The following is a 15,003-nucleotide window of genomic DNA, read 5'->3' as shown; positions in this document are numbered from 1 at the left end:
TTACCATCCACCGGAAAAAGCATTTGATTAGTTAGGGATCTGTAATGTCGTTATCTCAAGAACACACTACAACTGAAATAATTTTTTTATACCCAAATTTCTTTTAATTTAGGGTATTTGATTCGGATATAGTTCAACTGGGTTATTTTGTTAAATGATGAATCATTAACTATACAAATATTATTCACAAACGAGGCAATGGAGAAAAAGAAATTTTCTATGTATATGTTCTATTTATATAGAGATTGTTTGCTCACTGATAATCTACATTAATGATATAATTTTGGACTATAATTCATGAGACACTAACCTATAATTAGGTAGTTGCGAATCATTTCGTCTGAACTTATACACAGAATATCACATTTTAATTTAAACTACGTCCAACATATTGGTAAATACGAAAATCGATAAGACAGGTCTAGCAAATATTAATTTCCAAAACAATGCGGCATACAGACGGGCACATCAAAGGAGAGCGCCGGAACAAGCACGACAAAAGTTCTATATTGACCCTACCAAATTGTCATGGCAAAGCTCGTATCCTTCCGGTTTGCATTCGTGCGACCTTACTATGAGGGACAAGCGATTGTCCTTCACGAATTTCTTTGTAACGTCAGGTCCGAAATAAGTCCCGGCGCCTCGCAAACTGTTGGGAATGCAGCCGCTGTTATCCTGAGGGTCCGACCATAACAAATCGAATACCTAAAATTGAAATGATCGACGGTAGATGAACATTTTTATATATATTATATATATGATAAATGGCAGCTGTAAGGCTCACACGTAGAATGTTATGGGTATTTAATGTGTCAAAAAAATTATTACGCAAAACGGAATCAAAGAAATTGAGTCCTGCAACTAATGTTAATTTAAAACTAGATTTCAAATAAAAGGGTTTAACATATTTCATTGAAATTTTGAAATAGCTGTGGATGTCGAATAATTAAAATAGAAAATCTTAATTAAGCCATTAATATCCTCCACCTCAGTTTTATAACAGTTTAAATTTTACGAACTATCATTATTTTAGCGAAACCGCGATTATTTAATTTGGTTTGTGCTGAGAAAGACTTGAGTTAAAACACACACAAAAATTTGCAATATTTTAGTAACTATTAATAGAGTGTGTAAAACATACGATTAGAATGATAGTGAAAAACTTAGCAAAACCAAATTTTGGAAATTAGCAGGCTGACTAGTGAAAAATGCTAAACAAAACTTTTTCTCACTTATCTAGTAGGATTAAGTATAACGAATTAATATTTTTTAGGATGACCTAGTCTTAGTTCTGATACTTTTTTTGAAAAACCGATAGAAAATGAACTGCTAGGAAGAAAAAAACTTGATCCCTAAATAGAATTCAATAAAAATAACATAATAACGCCTCGTGCATCCAAAAATGTAAAAAATATAGGATGTGCCATTTGAAATTCAAAAGTTACCGTCGTTGCCACTCAATCAGGAAATGCAATGTAAAAATTGCAAGTTTGATCTATATTAATCTCGCTTTTTATAAAACTTCTGGATTCCTCCCGCGTCGGTTTTTGCTTTTTGCTTTCTCTTCTGATATATCTATCATAATACTGTTTAGCATGCGACCATATTAACTCAATAGCATTGAATTCACAATGGTATACAGGGGCACGAAGTAGTTCGCTATCTATATATTAGAAGAACTTCTACTGGAATCCTTTTCTGATAAAATGCTTATAATAAATATAACTGACGGCTCTTCCAAATTGCAAAGTAATTTTTCTTTTAACCACCTAATAAATATTTAGCTATTCATATCCCCATGGTAATCTGCAGATTTTGTCCTGTAACAGATCAAGATCAAGAACAAATGCTTTTTCACTACCTGCATGGACGACAGTAAATCGTTTCCCCTGAAAGCTTAGTGGTCTTCTTATTCTTACACTTTTTATTGAATTATCTTGCCAAGACTTTTTTGGATTCCCTTTGGGAAATACCCACGTTTCGTTCATGAAAATAACCTGAAGGGAGGCATACTCGTAATGTGAAACTATGATGAAGATATGCAACTTCAATAGCTTGCCTGCAAAATCTACAATTATTACTAAACTTACATGATTTAAAATTTAGCATTAAGAAAATTTAATGAAAATGTTCTGAACCATATAAATTTTGTCGCAATTTTGTTCAATGTGGGTGTTGTAAAGGGCCTTTTTAGAGATATTTGACGATATTGTTTTGCTCCAAAAAGTACGAGTGTAAGATACTTTACATGAATTATTCAAGAAATTTGAGGCAGAATTCCAAGATTGACTTTAAAAAATGGCGTTCTATTTAAAAAAAGAAACTAGGTATCGACATTTATCCCTAATTATAGACGTTCACTATATATCTATCTATCTAAATAGGAAACACGAAAGGAGAAGAAAGGAAGGTTGGCTTAAAATTTTTTCTGCGATTATTAAAAACTATCCGTCAATTGGGTTGGCGCTGTCCGAATCAGGACACTGCGGCAGCAACGATTGGGGTTGACCGCAGCGGTAATTTCCTTGCGTGTTCAAGCCTGTAAAGTCGGAAAGGTAAATTTATCCGGGAATAAACGCTTTCAGCGAACTCAATTTCGTAGGGCGGTCTTTCTAGTGTCTCGCGATGTCCATATTATACCAAAAACGCCAGAAAATAATTCAAATATTAGTACCTACTGGGTAATTACAATTTATTTTTGGGCATTAAATTTTAGTTAGTATTGTTTAACAAAATTTTCTGTCAATGTGATTTCAAAATCCCTAGCTCTTTCTTTATATTATATTATACCAAAAGCGCCAGAAAATAATTGGAATATTAGTACCTACCGGGTAATTACAGTTTATTTTTGGGCATTAAATTTCAGTTAGTAATGTTTAACAAAATTTTCTGTCAATGTGATTTCAAAATTCCTAGCTCTTTCTTTGTGGTATAAAAAAATGAGTCAGGTTAAACACAAAAATTTTACATATAAATTTGACAACGTAAATATCTGAACTAACTAAGTCGGAATATTTGAACATTGAGATTTTATTGGCATTGCAACAAGATCTCTACAGCTACAGGTTTGAAATTGTACTAAAGAAAAAGCTATTCTTGTAAAACGAGTTACTTTTCAACACCCATTCTTATTTTTGGAATAGCCTATCCATTTTACATAATACTCAAAATAAAATATGGTGGGTAGCAACAAACAATGTTTTTTTTTGTTTATTTAAATAGTGCATTTATTTAGTAAATCTTCTCCTCCAACTTCGCCAAGATGATTTCAGATAAACATCCCGACTAATCTCCAGATGTTGCTAAAGAAAATAACCAAGCTCCAATGTTTTTTACCAGTCAGGATTTTCAGCCTAAACCCAAATTTATTGCATGGCTGTAAGGCGACTTGTAGATAGAGATGCTCACAAATATTTCATGATGGACAACCATGATGCTATTTTTGCATATTATTTTGGAGGAACACAATGCCCTTTCTCATAAAAGTGTTTCTATAAAATACACCTTACCTTTATCATGTCTCACAATACAAGTAGAAGGAGGATAAGTAAATGAACGACAAATGAACAAACTAAAAAAAAACAGTGGAAAAACGGCAACTGGAAGAAGAACAAATTGTAAGAGAAGAAGCATATGAAACAGAAGTTTTAAATAAATCAAATGACAGCAAGAAGATTGTTTAGAAAATTATGTTTTTGCATACCAATGGGGAGTCATGTAATGAATTATTACTGAGTATTTGAAAAATCTTGATGAGCTATTTCCAGCAAGTAAAGATAAGAGAGGAAATGCAAGACCAAAAAATGTAAAATTTTAGCATTAGAAAATAATATTCAATATGTACTCAGGCGCACTACAATTTGGCAGATTTACCCATTACACTTTACTTTACCCATTACACTGTAACATCTATTTTTTAAGTGTGGAAAAATTTTGCCAGTATCTTACAAAACACACAGAAAGGTAGTTGACAAAGAAAACATAGAATTTTTGAAACCTTACGTAAATCCACATACGTGAAGTAGTAATCAGTCAAACACATATCATATCATCTGCATAAAGAAAAATTTAGAACTACAAGAAAGTCCTACGAAAATTGCATCACCAAGACATTGGAAGATTCAACAGAATAATTTGCTGTCGACATGCAAAAATAACACAACCACAAACACATTGTTGGTGTTTTTAATGAGAATTGTGGTCCTGATACGATAACTTTTAAATATTTTGAGACAGGCCATTGATTTATGAATGCCGATGTTATTCACGATGAAAATGAGAAACAATAGATCAAAGCATAAGAAGTGTTAGAATTTGAAGATCTTCTTAATCTTGTCAAAAACTCATGCTGCAACAATAACACCCCTAAGAATTTGTGAGTTTTGAAAATGGATGTCATGCTAGAAAACAAGGAACAACCGTTCCGTTATTAAGTAATGTAAAAATTTGTCAATTTAGAAAAGAAGAAGTAGTTATCTATTTTTCATAAGTGAAATCTACGGATTGCACTTTAAAAAAAAATAATTTTTAAAACCAAAATTTAAGCATTTGAAACCATATAAAATAAAGGAATCATTAAAGAGTTGATTGACCAAAAAACAATTATTTTGGCGACAACTTCTGGTTTGTAATGTCTCGGAAGACCTTGGTAAAGTCGTAGAGTAAAGTTAACTTACGTACATACTTAGTTTAATAAACTTACTAATATTACTTAAGTTAACAAAAATATATTGTGACTATACTTACGCCTACGAGTTTGTTTAGTTCTATTTTGCGTTTCTATTTTTTATTTTTTATTTTAGTTCAAACAAAGAATTTTCCTAATGTTTTTTTAATGGAATAAAAATAAGGCATAAACACATAGCAACGTGGCGGCAAATATACAGCTGCGGCGTGTATTTGCCATAAGATTGTGCAGGGTGTAACGCAGTGATGGGGAAGTCCGGCCCGCGCAAAGGTTGAATCCGGCCCGTTTAAGAGTGCCGCTTAAAAACTACCTGCAGCGATATTCAAAACACAGTAGTCTGGACAAATCCATCCGACCCAAACAGCTGACTGGTCTTCGCTCGAAACTTCCAGACACTCTCGCATTTTCGATTCATTGTTCTGTTGTTCCAAAAGAACCGGATCCAAAAGAAAGATCGTTTAGTCAACGACTTAGTCAGTCATCTGCAACGACCCGCTGTGACTCGAGTAATTGTTTGTGTAATCCCCGAAACTCCCACTGCCTCAACAAACACCCGCGCAAGAGTATTAGTTAGTAGTGAGCTTTCGTCAATTGCGCTTCTGTGTGTTATTCTCCGTAGTACGTAACGAATAAAATGGATAATAAAAAAAGAAAAGCAGATTGGGAAGGTCGAGTTTTTAAAGAAGAATGGACGTGGAAATATTTCTTTAATTTATTTAAAGAAAAACATGTGTGTTTACTTTGCGATACAACTGTTGCAGTTTTAAAAGAATATAACATTCAAATCGAAAGATTTAATAAAAAATTTATCAAGTCAACAACAATTATTTCAGAGAGCTAATCATTCTCAAAGATGCGCTACGAAAGCCAGTTATGTGTTGGCTCATAATATTGCTAAATCTAATAAAGCATTTTGAGATGGAGAATTTATAAAGCAGTGCATGATAGATGTGTGCGATATTATGTGCCCTGAAAAGAAAATGATTCTCAGTCACTGTCTCTCTCAAGAAAAACAATCACCGAAAAAATTGAAAATATTGATAAAAGTATAATCTCACAACTAACTACAAAAACGCAACAATTTATTTTTTATTCAATTACCATTGATGAAAGTACATATGTCAGCGATACTGCTTAGTAACTCATGTTTGTAAGAGGAATCAACGCCCACATTGAAATTACAGAAGAACTTGTAGGGCTGCAGTCAATGAAAGGAAAAACGACTGGTGCCGATATATTTTGTGAATTTGAAAATCTCATCGATAAACTTACTTCGCTTACGTATTGATAAGTTATGTAATGTAACTACAGATGCTGCTCCTAATATGGTTGGAATGAATCAAGGATTTGTTGGGAAATTTAATTCTAAGTATCCGGAAAGTGATGTTGTTTTTTTGCATTGCCTTATACATCAGGATCCTCTCTGTAAATCGGCTTTAGATATTGACCATACACTTAATATTGTTGTAAAACTAGTAAATATGATTCGTTCCAGAGGATTATTACATCGCCAGTTTCAACAGTCTTTGGAGTCCGTACACGCTCAGCATTCCGATATCCTGTATTATTCAAAAGTTCGTTGGTTAAGTGCTGTTAAAGTATTTGAAAGAATTATGTTCTTGATAAAGACATTTATAATCAATTTGACGTCTTAGAAAACGAAATGTGGCTGTCTGATTTCGGTTTTTTTCACAGACCTCCTCGTACACATGAATAAACTTAATCTCAAATTGCAAGGGAAAAATCAGTTTCTTCACGATATGTGGCAATACCTGAAGAGTTTCAAATTACTGTTATCATTATTTGCTAATCAGATCTTTAAATCTGATTTTTCTGATTTCCCAAGAATACAATCTTTAAAATTCACTATATCAAACAATAGATTAAAAAATACGAAATTAATTTGAGAAAAGAAGATTTCAGGACTTTAGAAAAATGGAACCAGAATTTAGTATTTTTGCGAAGAAGTTGATGCAAAATTTAAAGTTGTGTTAATAGAACTGAAATATAATACTCTCCTGAAACAAACTTTTCATACAGTACCATTACTAGAATTTTATAAAAATTTAAGTCCAGGCAATTTCCCAAATCTCATGCAATGCAATGAAGATAATGACAATGTTCGGCTCATCTTGTATATGCGAACAAATCTTTTCAACAATTAAGTTTAGGAAAACTTCTTTAAGAAACAGAATTACAGATGAGCACCTTTCATCAGTTTTAAGAAATTCTGTTTCGCAAATGGGACCAGACTATGATGAAATTTAATTTTTCTCATGCATCATCAACCAGTAATAACACCAAAAAATAAAGTGATAATACTTCACATCAAGAACTACGCTAAATTCATTTTATATTCTGTGCTTATAATTTTCTTACCTTTTACTTTTTTACTATTGAAGTAATAAGTGTATGTAATAATATAGGTATATGTTAATAAAACACATAAATTTTTTTGACGATTAAGCATTATTCGGTGGCTTGCCACGATCGCCTAGTTATTACACATGGCTCGTCTTAAGAAAAGTTTCCCCACCACTGGTGTAACGTGTTGTCCTCGAATTCAGTCTAAAAACTATGCAAAGCTCAAAGAATCGAACAATATTGAAAAGTTCGTGTGTAAAATTTGCCCACGGGTAACATAACCATACAGTCAAAGACATTTCTTCAGACCTAAAATTTAAAATTTCAATTCACTGGGGTTCATATTCACTTCTTTGTTGAGAGAAATGTGAAAATTTAAAAACTTTACTGGCAGTAGCTACTTCACTTAAAAATTAAATATCTGATTTTTTAATTTTTTTTTATTTTAAGCGTTCACTGTATATTTTCTAAGTGCAGGCTAATAGCAATAAATAATAATAGTGAAAAATACATACCTGTTTCCATTCCACTTTATTGATCGCCTCGGCTCCTGGAGCGCTGATGTCATTTAAAGGCGGCCTCAAAAGCGATGCGTACTGAAACAGGAGTTTAATAATTTCAGTTTGTGTTTAAGTAGTTCACTATAGTTTCGCATTATTTTCTACCACAAACTGAAACGGTTATTGGGATTTGATCGACTACAAACGTTTGAAATTACCTTTTCGCGTTCCAAATTTCTAATGACGCCCAGGTCAGTGTTATCGGAAATTCCCCCGTGGACCACAAGAACCGTATTGTTAACTATCGTTCCCAGTGGAAGCCACCTGTAGACATCTTCGATAAGTTTCAACAGCCGTTCGGCGTTTTTCTGTCAAATGAAGAATAACGAGACTCCTATTAGTTTTGATTGAGTTGACTGTTACTTGATGATAATTCATTACATACGTAATTTAATAAAAACAAACACTTGCTTTAAGATTACCACACACATGTTTATTGCTTTGACAATTGTTTCGATACACGGTACCTTCTTCAAAAAGAATCTCTAAACTAAGTATCCCAGGGTTGATTACAGACTATCCATACAGTAGGTAGGATCTTTATCTAAGGGTTTAATTATTTAAATCGGTTTGATCGTTTAGTAGCAAACTTGTATATTTGAGTTTATTAATTTCTATTGTTTCTAATAAGTTAAGTTTTTTGATTTTGCCTTGATTATGTCATATTTTAACATTGTTATGGAAGGAATGTCCTGTTTCTATTAAATGATTACTATAATTAGAGCCATTTTTAGAATTCAGGAATGAACGTTTGTGTTCTTGAATCCGTTTCTTGAAACTTCTGCCAGTCTGACCCACGTATATTTTTGGACAAGATCCACATGTTAATTTGTATACTCCCGACTTACATAACTTAAGTATTTTCGTTTTATTATTTTTAATTACACATCCTAATGTTCTATTACATTTAAAAGCAATATTTCGATTTAGCCTTCAAAGTTTTTTAGCTATTATTTCACTTGGTTGTCCAAAATAAGTTAATAATTAATTATTGGTTTACAAAAGTTTTTTACTCAAATATCTTATTTGTTAGAAGTAGGCAATATTTTTTAAAATTCGTCCTTTTAACAAATGTAAATCGAAATTAATTATTGGATTTTACAGATTCACGCAGATAAAAAATTACAAAGGGTGAAAATTGCAACAAGAGCAACAATTCAACATTGTCTTGAAGAAAAACCCAAAAACAGCAACAAACTCGGCTCAATAAGGACTTATATAAGGCATGCATTGGAAGCAATCGACCACTTAAAAAACAGGGCAGCATCAATTTAAGATCATATTTGACAAAATATTGTAAATTTAATATACCGGACGAGTCAACTGTGCGTAAAGGTAATATTAATGTCATTTGCAACCAAACTTTAAATTACAAAAAAAAGTGATTGATGAAACAACTGAATCATGTGGGAGATATATTGCACCAATGAATATTGTACATCTTATTTAACTGCATCCAAACCATTGGAAAAAAAAACAACAATTTAAGTGTAACCAGATTTGTTCAAAAAACATTAACCAACTTTTTTGCCCAACAGTGTTCCGACAGAAAAAAGAAAAAATCATATTCCTTTTATCGGATGCTGCACCCTATATGGTTAAGGCAGCACAAAATAAAAAAACATATGTTATTTGTTTGGCTCATGGTATTAATGGTCAAAGTGAAAGTCAAATGATCTTTTATTTAAAAATCTGCAAGCAAACAAACAAGGCATTGTAACAATTGAATAAAGTAAGTGGTACAAAAAAATCTAATTTAACCAGTCCATCACCATAATGTAATTTTCTTTTATGTTTTATAATTGGAATAACTACACATTTTATTATCAATAGAATGAAAGACAGTCAACTATGACCTACATATTTGTTTAATTATTATTAATTCCTTGCTTAAAGAAGAATATGCACAGTAAGCAAATTATTGCCTTTAAATCAATTATCAACTGGATCCTGACCCAAAGATTGGACCACATTAGCAGTCATTCCAAAAAAAAGGCTCCAGGAAAGGAAAAATGTGGAAACTACAGACTTATAGCGTTACTTTCACATGCTAGCAAAATTCTCTTAACTATCATTAACGAAATATTAAAAACTTTTTTACAATGGTAAATTATACCTGAACAAGCGGGCTTTACAAAAAGCATGGGAACGCGAGAACACGTTCTTAAAATCAAACAAATCATAGAAAAGGAACGTGAATCCAACAAATCATATATATGTGCATGGACTACCAAAAACCTTTGGTAGTGTAAAATGGAATATTCTCTTGTATATACTGAACAGGATGAGCCCACTAAAACATCTTATATCCCTAATTGCCCGCCTGTATTTAGATAGCAGCGAGGTAGTGCCTCTCGACGGATTTTTATCAGATGCTTTTACTATAAAAAAAGGCGCAAGAGAAGGATGTATACTGTCACGACTCCATATGTTATGTGAATACGTTATGAGAAATGTTTTGGAAGACTGGGAAGGTGGCATTGTGATTGCCGGAGAAAGAATGTATGTCGACGATACTGCCATGTTGCTTTTACTATAAAAAAAGGCGCAAGAGAAGGATGTATACTGTCACGACCCCATATGTTACGTGAATACGTTATGAGAAATGTTTTGGAAGACTGGGAAGGTGGCATTGTGATTGCCGGAGAAAGAATGTATGTCGACGATACTGCCATGTTGGAAAACAATTCGGATGGGCTTGGCCAACTAATGCAAGAGAAATAAAACTGCAACTATGACCTGGAGATTAAGCTTGGCAGGACAAACCTCATGATCATAGAGAGACAACACAACAATCTCCTAGACATAACAGAGATAAGACAGTGTCAAGTGGTAAATCAATGCATATTTCTGGGAGTATTAATAACAAATGAAAGGCGAAGCACGCAAGAAATTAAGAGACAATATGTGAGGGTAGAACGAACAACAAAATGCCTGCAAAGGACCTGGAGAGACAGGGAGGTCACACTGAACACAAAATAGAGCATTGTCAGAACACTAATATTTTCCATTGCCCTGTATAGTGCTGAATCCTGAACCATCAAGAAACAAGGCAAAAGGAAGATAGATGCGGTGGAATAGAAGAAAATGGATGGCAATTGTACATAGCCTGACAAGCCAACAGTGTAGCTATTGTGATCACGACCCTTCTGAAAAGAAGGGTTTATTTTGTTTTTGAAAGTATTAAAACTTTTTTGCATCTTTATTTCAATTAGTATCTTATTAAATAAGTTATGCATGAATAAGTGATGATGTGAGTCTGTGCAGTGGGAAATTAAAACTTTCATATCTGGTATTGATGTTTTGCTGTGACTCTTGCAAAATAAACTTTTCGCGGTTCTTGAACAATAACATGTCGTTTGCCCAGGTTCAAGATGATTCGTCTTACTAATTTTTGTGCCATAAACGCAAAAAAGTTTGCATAATTATCTGTTTCAAGATGTTGCAACGCTAGATATTATGATAAGATCCTTAAAGAAAATCAGGACTTCTTAATCTTCTTCTTAAGAGGTTTGGTGGCCAATATGAAATTCCCAAAAATGTGGTTGTTTTTAAATAATCATTCGCTGGGGAACTTGGTTAACTATAGCCCCTGCTATATTTCATGTCCAAAACTTTGAATTAATTAAAAAGGTATCGAAAATCTAAACGACTCATTTTCTGCAGCTTTAATAAATATAAAAACTATTTTTTGTAACCCAAGAGCAAAATAAAATTTAATATTTATAAAAACAATTTTTTCTTTTCTACCTATAGCACTCACGAAATTATAGGCTACCTCTGTTTCTTTGACAGATTCAGTGACTTTAATAAATCATTTTAAGGTTGATTGCAAAAAAGTGTCAGGTACTGTTGGGGCTGCGGTTATAAAAGAATTTAGGTCAGTAATTGAAAATAAGGATTCAAAATTCTAAAAAATATTTCAGAAGTTTTTATAGGCAATTTCACTAATTTCGAAGGAGAACTGGATTAGAAACACACTAATTCCAAAATTAAAATATTGTCCGATAAGTTCTGTAGACTTTGAGCGAAATTTTTCCACTTTTAAACATATGTATACAAATAAAAGACACATTTTTTGAGAAATTTTGAGAAACATTTAGTTATCAATTGTTCTTATTACTGCAAAGAATAGTTCGTTAATTTACGAATTATTTGTTGTAAGTTGCTATTATCTAAATGTATGTAGGTTTTATTACGATTTTTTGTTTTGTTTCATTTATATTTATTAAACTAGATCTGAGGTGTAGCTAAAAAATTATGAGATTTCAGAAGCACGCATTCAATTAAAAAAGAAATAGTTCTGGCTTTATTTAAAATAACAAAATAACATTAATATTCATAATTTTTCATATAATTAAAATGTTCATTTTGATGCATATATTCTGAAATTTTGATGGAATGAAATAAGCAAAGTTTATCGCGCGCATTTTTCCACTCTTTAATGTTGAATAAAATTTACGAAACTGTAAATTGAAAATAGTTAAAAAAATTCTTAAATAACTTTACGATAAAACCATTAAATCGTCCAACCTGTTTAATGCATAAAGAAATTAGGTATACGAACGTTTTCATTTGCAAAAGATACCGAAAACCTTTTTCGGTTTCCGTCTGCACACACCGGTCTACAATAATTCCAGAATTTCCTGCATGATGGTGTCCGAATTGAATTAAACGCGCGGTTGAAACACGCACATCGGGAAATGGAAAGTCATTACTTTGATCTCCAATTAGCGATCCGAAGAAGTTGGAATTAACCCAACGGGTTGTAGCATATCGCGTTCGTACGCGAAGCGGGGCTTATTTATTATATGCCTAATGCCTAAACGGAGGTTTCGCAAAATTTTAATTTGTAATCAGATCCAAATTAATAACCAACAAATTCAAGAGGTGCATCCGAGCGTATCGAATATATTTTTAAAAAAATAATGCCAATTACCTTACTGACACATGGAGGCATAGGATCTAAGAGGGCCGCTCAATAAGCCTTAAAAAAATTAGAAAAAAACATTAAAGTATGGCATTTCTTTAGGCAATTACTTTCCGTCAGAAGTAAACTTTTGTTCTTTAAGTCTGGAAGCAAGAAACAGCAACCGAGGGCCAAATCTAGTTGAACCGGCCTTTAACTTTGTCCATCGCAGCTACGTAGGTGCGCGGGTATAATACCCTCTTTTACCGTCATTCCCTTTCCAAGGTATCAATGTACATGATTCTTCGAGCATCTCAAGAGACCATGGCCATAACTCATATAGCTACTAGAGATATAGGGGTCCTACATAAATGTCGATAATATAGGAATTTATGAAGCAATTATGTCAAAATTTTTAAAAAGTTCGGTTCAACATGCGCATGATCGAGTTTTTAACAAATGAGTAATGCGAAATTCATTTTTTGTCAGTACAAAATAATAGAGAATGAAATGTATTTTATTAACTCATATGACACTCTATATCGTGTTCCCAGTAAACGCAAAAGGTGCCGTGTTAAACTAATGAAATAACAGAACTCGATAGTTCAAAGGGATGACAATTTTGAGTATCTTTGATATCGTCTACATGAAACGTTTTTGTGTGGTTTATTTAGTAAAGTGAATTGGATCTGTGTCTATGTGAACTTAATTTTTCTTGAGATGGTACCAATTTGTTCTGTACAATTTGTTCGACAATTGTAAACCTTATTTTATGTTTTGCACCCAAATAATTTATTTGAAAGAGGTAGGAAAGGTATTTTAAAATTAGTTTTTCTATTCCTTTCTGTTAAATACCTAATGAGTGAGCCTCTTGTCCCACAGATTCGAACCTCCCTTGGGACATTTCTGCGATATTACCGCACGGCTTGAATTCTGATGTTTGTAAATTCTATTGGTCATGTCAGTGAATGTATTCGTATGGTTTTGCGAAAATGTACCCAAAACGGTCGTAGAAAAAGTATAGTATGCAAAACGTTTGGCAAACTTTTTAAGTCACCACTCGACACTAATGTAAACCAATTGATGATTGCTTTTTTGGATTTTCCAGATTATTGCAGATAAAAATTACTTGTCAAATATCAAATCAATAAAACAAAGCGCGAAAATTGCAACGAGAGGAACCTTCCCGGAAAACAATGCAACATTGTCTTGAAGAAAAACTAAAAATCCGAGAACAAGCCTGGTCGAATAGGCAACTCATATTTAAGATCATTTTTGACAGTTTTGATGTCATTTACCGGCAAACTGTAAATAACTCGCTGGGAAATTTGCAACATTTCGCCAAAAAATATATAGAAGATCTAAACGACTCTTTTTTCTAACGCAACAGTGAAATAAAATTTAATATTAATAAAAACAAATTATCCTTTTGTACCTATAGCACACTAATTGAGTTCAAAAATCTAAAAAATATTTCGGAAGTTTTTATGTGCAATTTCATTAATTTCGAAGGAGAACTGAATTTGTATAAATTCCACTTAATTCCAAAAGTCTGATAACTTCTATAAATATTGAGCGAAGTTTTTTCATTGTTAAACATATTTTTACCTACAAAAGACACTATTTTATTTTATTAATTTTATAACATATTTCTTTTTATAGTACCAAAATTATTAGCGATTATTAATTTTGTCAGTGTAAGATTTACATGTTTAAGATTTTATGTTTTTGCAATTTGCTGTAGTAGTAAGTGACTTTAGGATTTTTGAACAATGTGTTTAATTATTATGATATAGTATCGATAAATTGAAAATAACATTAATGTTCATAATCTTTCATAAAATAATATTTTGCATGCAATGCAATATTTACATTATATGCATTTAACTGTGGTTAATCGTCAATAAGTTTAGTTGCATTTTTTTGAATTATACAATGTGTGTCACAAGTATGGCGTGGAATAGGATGTTTTTATTTTAAACGGAATTCCTCATTACTTCATACATCAATTTGTTTATGGATCCTATGAGTTATTATAAACCTCTCTTGTTAAATAATATGGGGTCCAAGGCTTGGCATTTTCATGACTTTGAAAAATTAATATTTTCTCGGCGATTTAAGTAATGACACTGTTGATTACCTGATGTATTTTCTCCCTTATACCTGTTGTGTAACGTTGAGGATTTAAAATCATATAATTTTTTCTAGGTATGTGGTAAACCTCTTTTCAATAGTTATCTAAAATCGCTTGCTTGTGTATATTACCTAAAATTTAATAAAAAAACGAACTATTTGTTAAGTTTTTAGACAATGAACGCTTAAATAAGCATATAAATATGAACCCAAAAAGAGCGTGGTTTATCGACTATTAAAATTAATAGACAATCAAAAATAATCCATATACTTACTCTATACTTCGTCTGAACTTCTCTAATGAACCCGTATCTGAAAAAATGTCAATTTTAACCTTCCAGCAATTGACG

General features: G+C 32.3%; 1 protein-coding gene across 3 annotated transcripts in view; it reads right to left on the bottom strand.

Moving 5' to 3' along the window:
* Positions 1-15,003, bottom strand: part of LOC132704714 (serine/threonine-protein phosphatase rdgC) — a 144,640-nt gene that overhangs the window by 6,796 nt on the left and 122,841 nt on the right. For 2 of the 3 annotated variants that reach the window (XM_060674895.1, XM_060674897.1), the window contains 4 exons: positions 14,929-14,965; positions 7,770-7,919; positions 7,567-7,647; positions 520-705 (listed from right to left, as the gene is read on the bottom strand). In XM_060674895.1, the coding sequence (XP_060530878.1) occupies positions 520-705; positions 7,567-7,647; positions 7,770-7,919; positions 14,929-14,965 (454 nt within the window). The remainder of the gene's footprint in view (positions 1-519; positions 706-7,566; positions 7,648-7,769; positions 7,920-14,928; positions 14,966-15,003) is intronic. The other variant, XM_060674896.1, reaches the window with a different exon arrangement.

The sequence above is a fragment of the Cylas formicarius genome, unplaced genomic scaffold (assembly GCF_029955315.1).
Source record: "Cylas formicarius isolate icCylForm1 unplaced genomic scaffold, icCylForm1.1 PGA_scaffold_7__23_contigs__length_41026272, whole genome shotgun sequence".
NCBI lineage: Eukaryota > Metazoa > Arthropoda > Insecta > Coleoptera > Brentidae > Cylas > Cylas formicarius.
The sequence above is the reverse complement of the archived record's forward strand: the minus strand, read 5'-3'. Positions and strand labels throughout refer to the sequence as shown.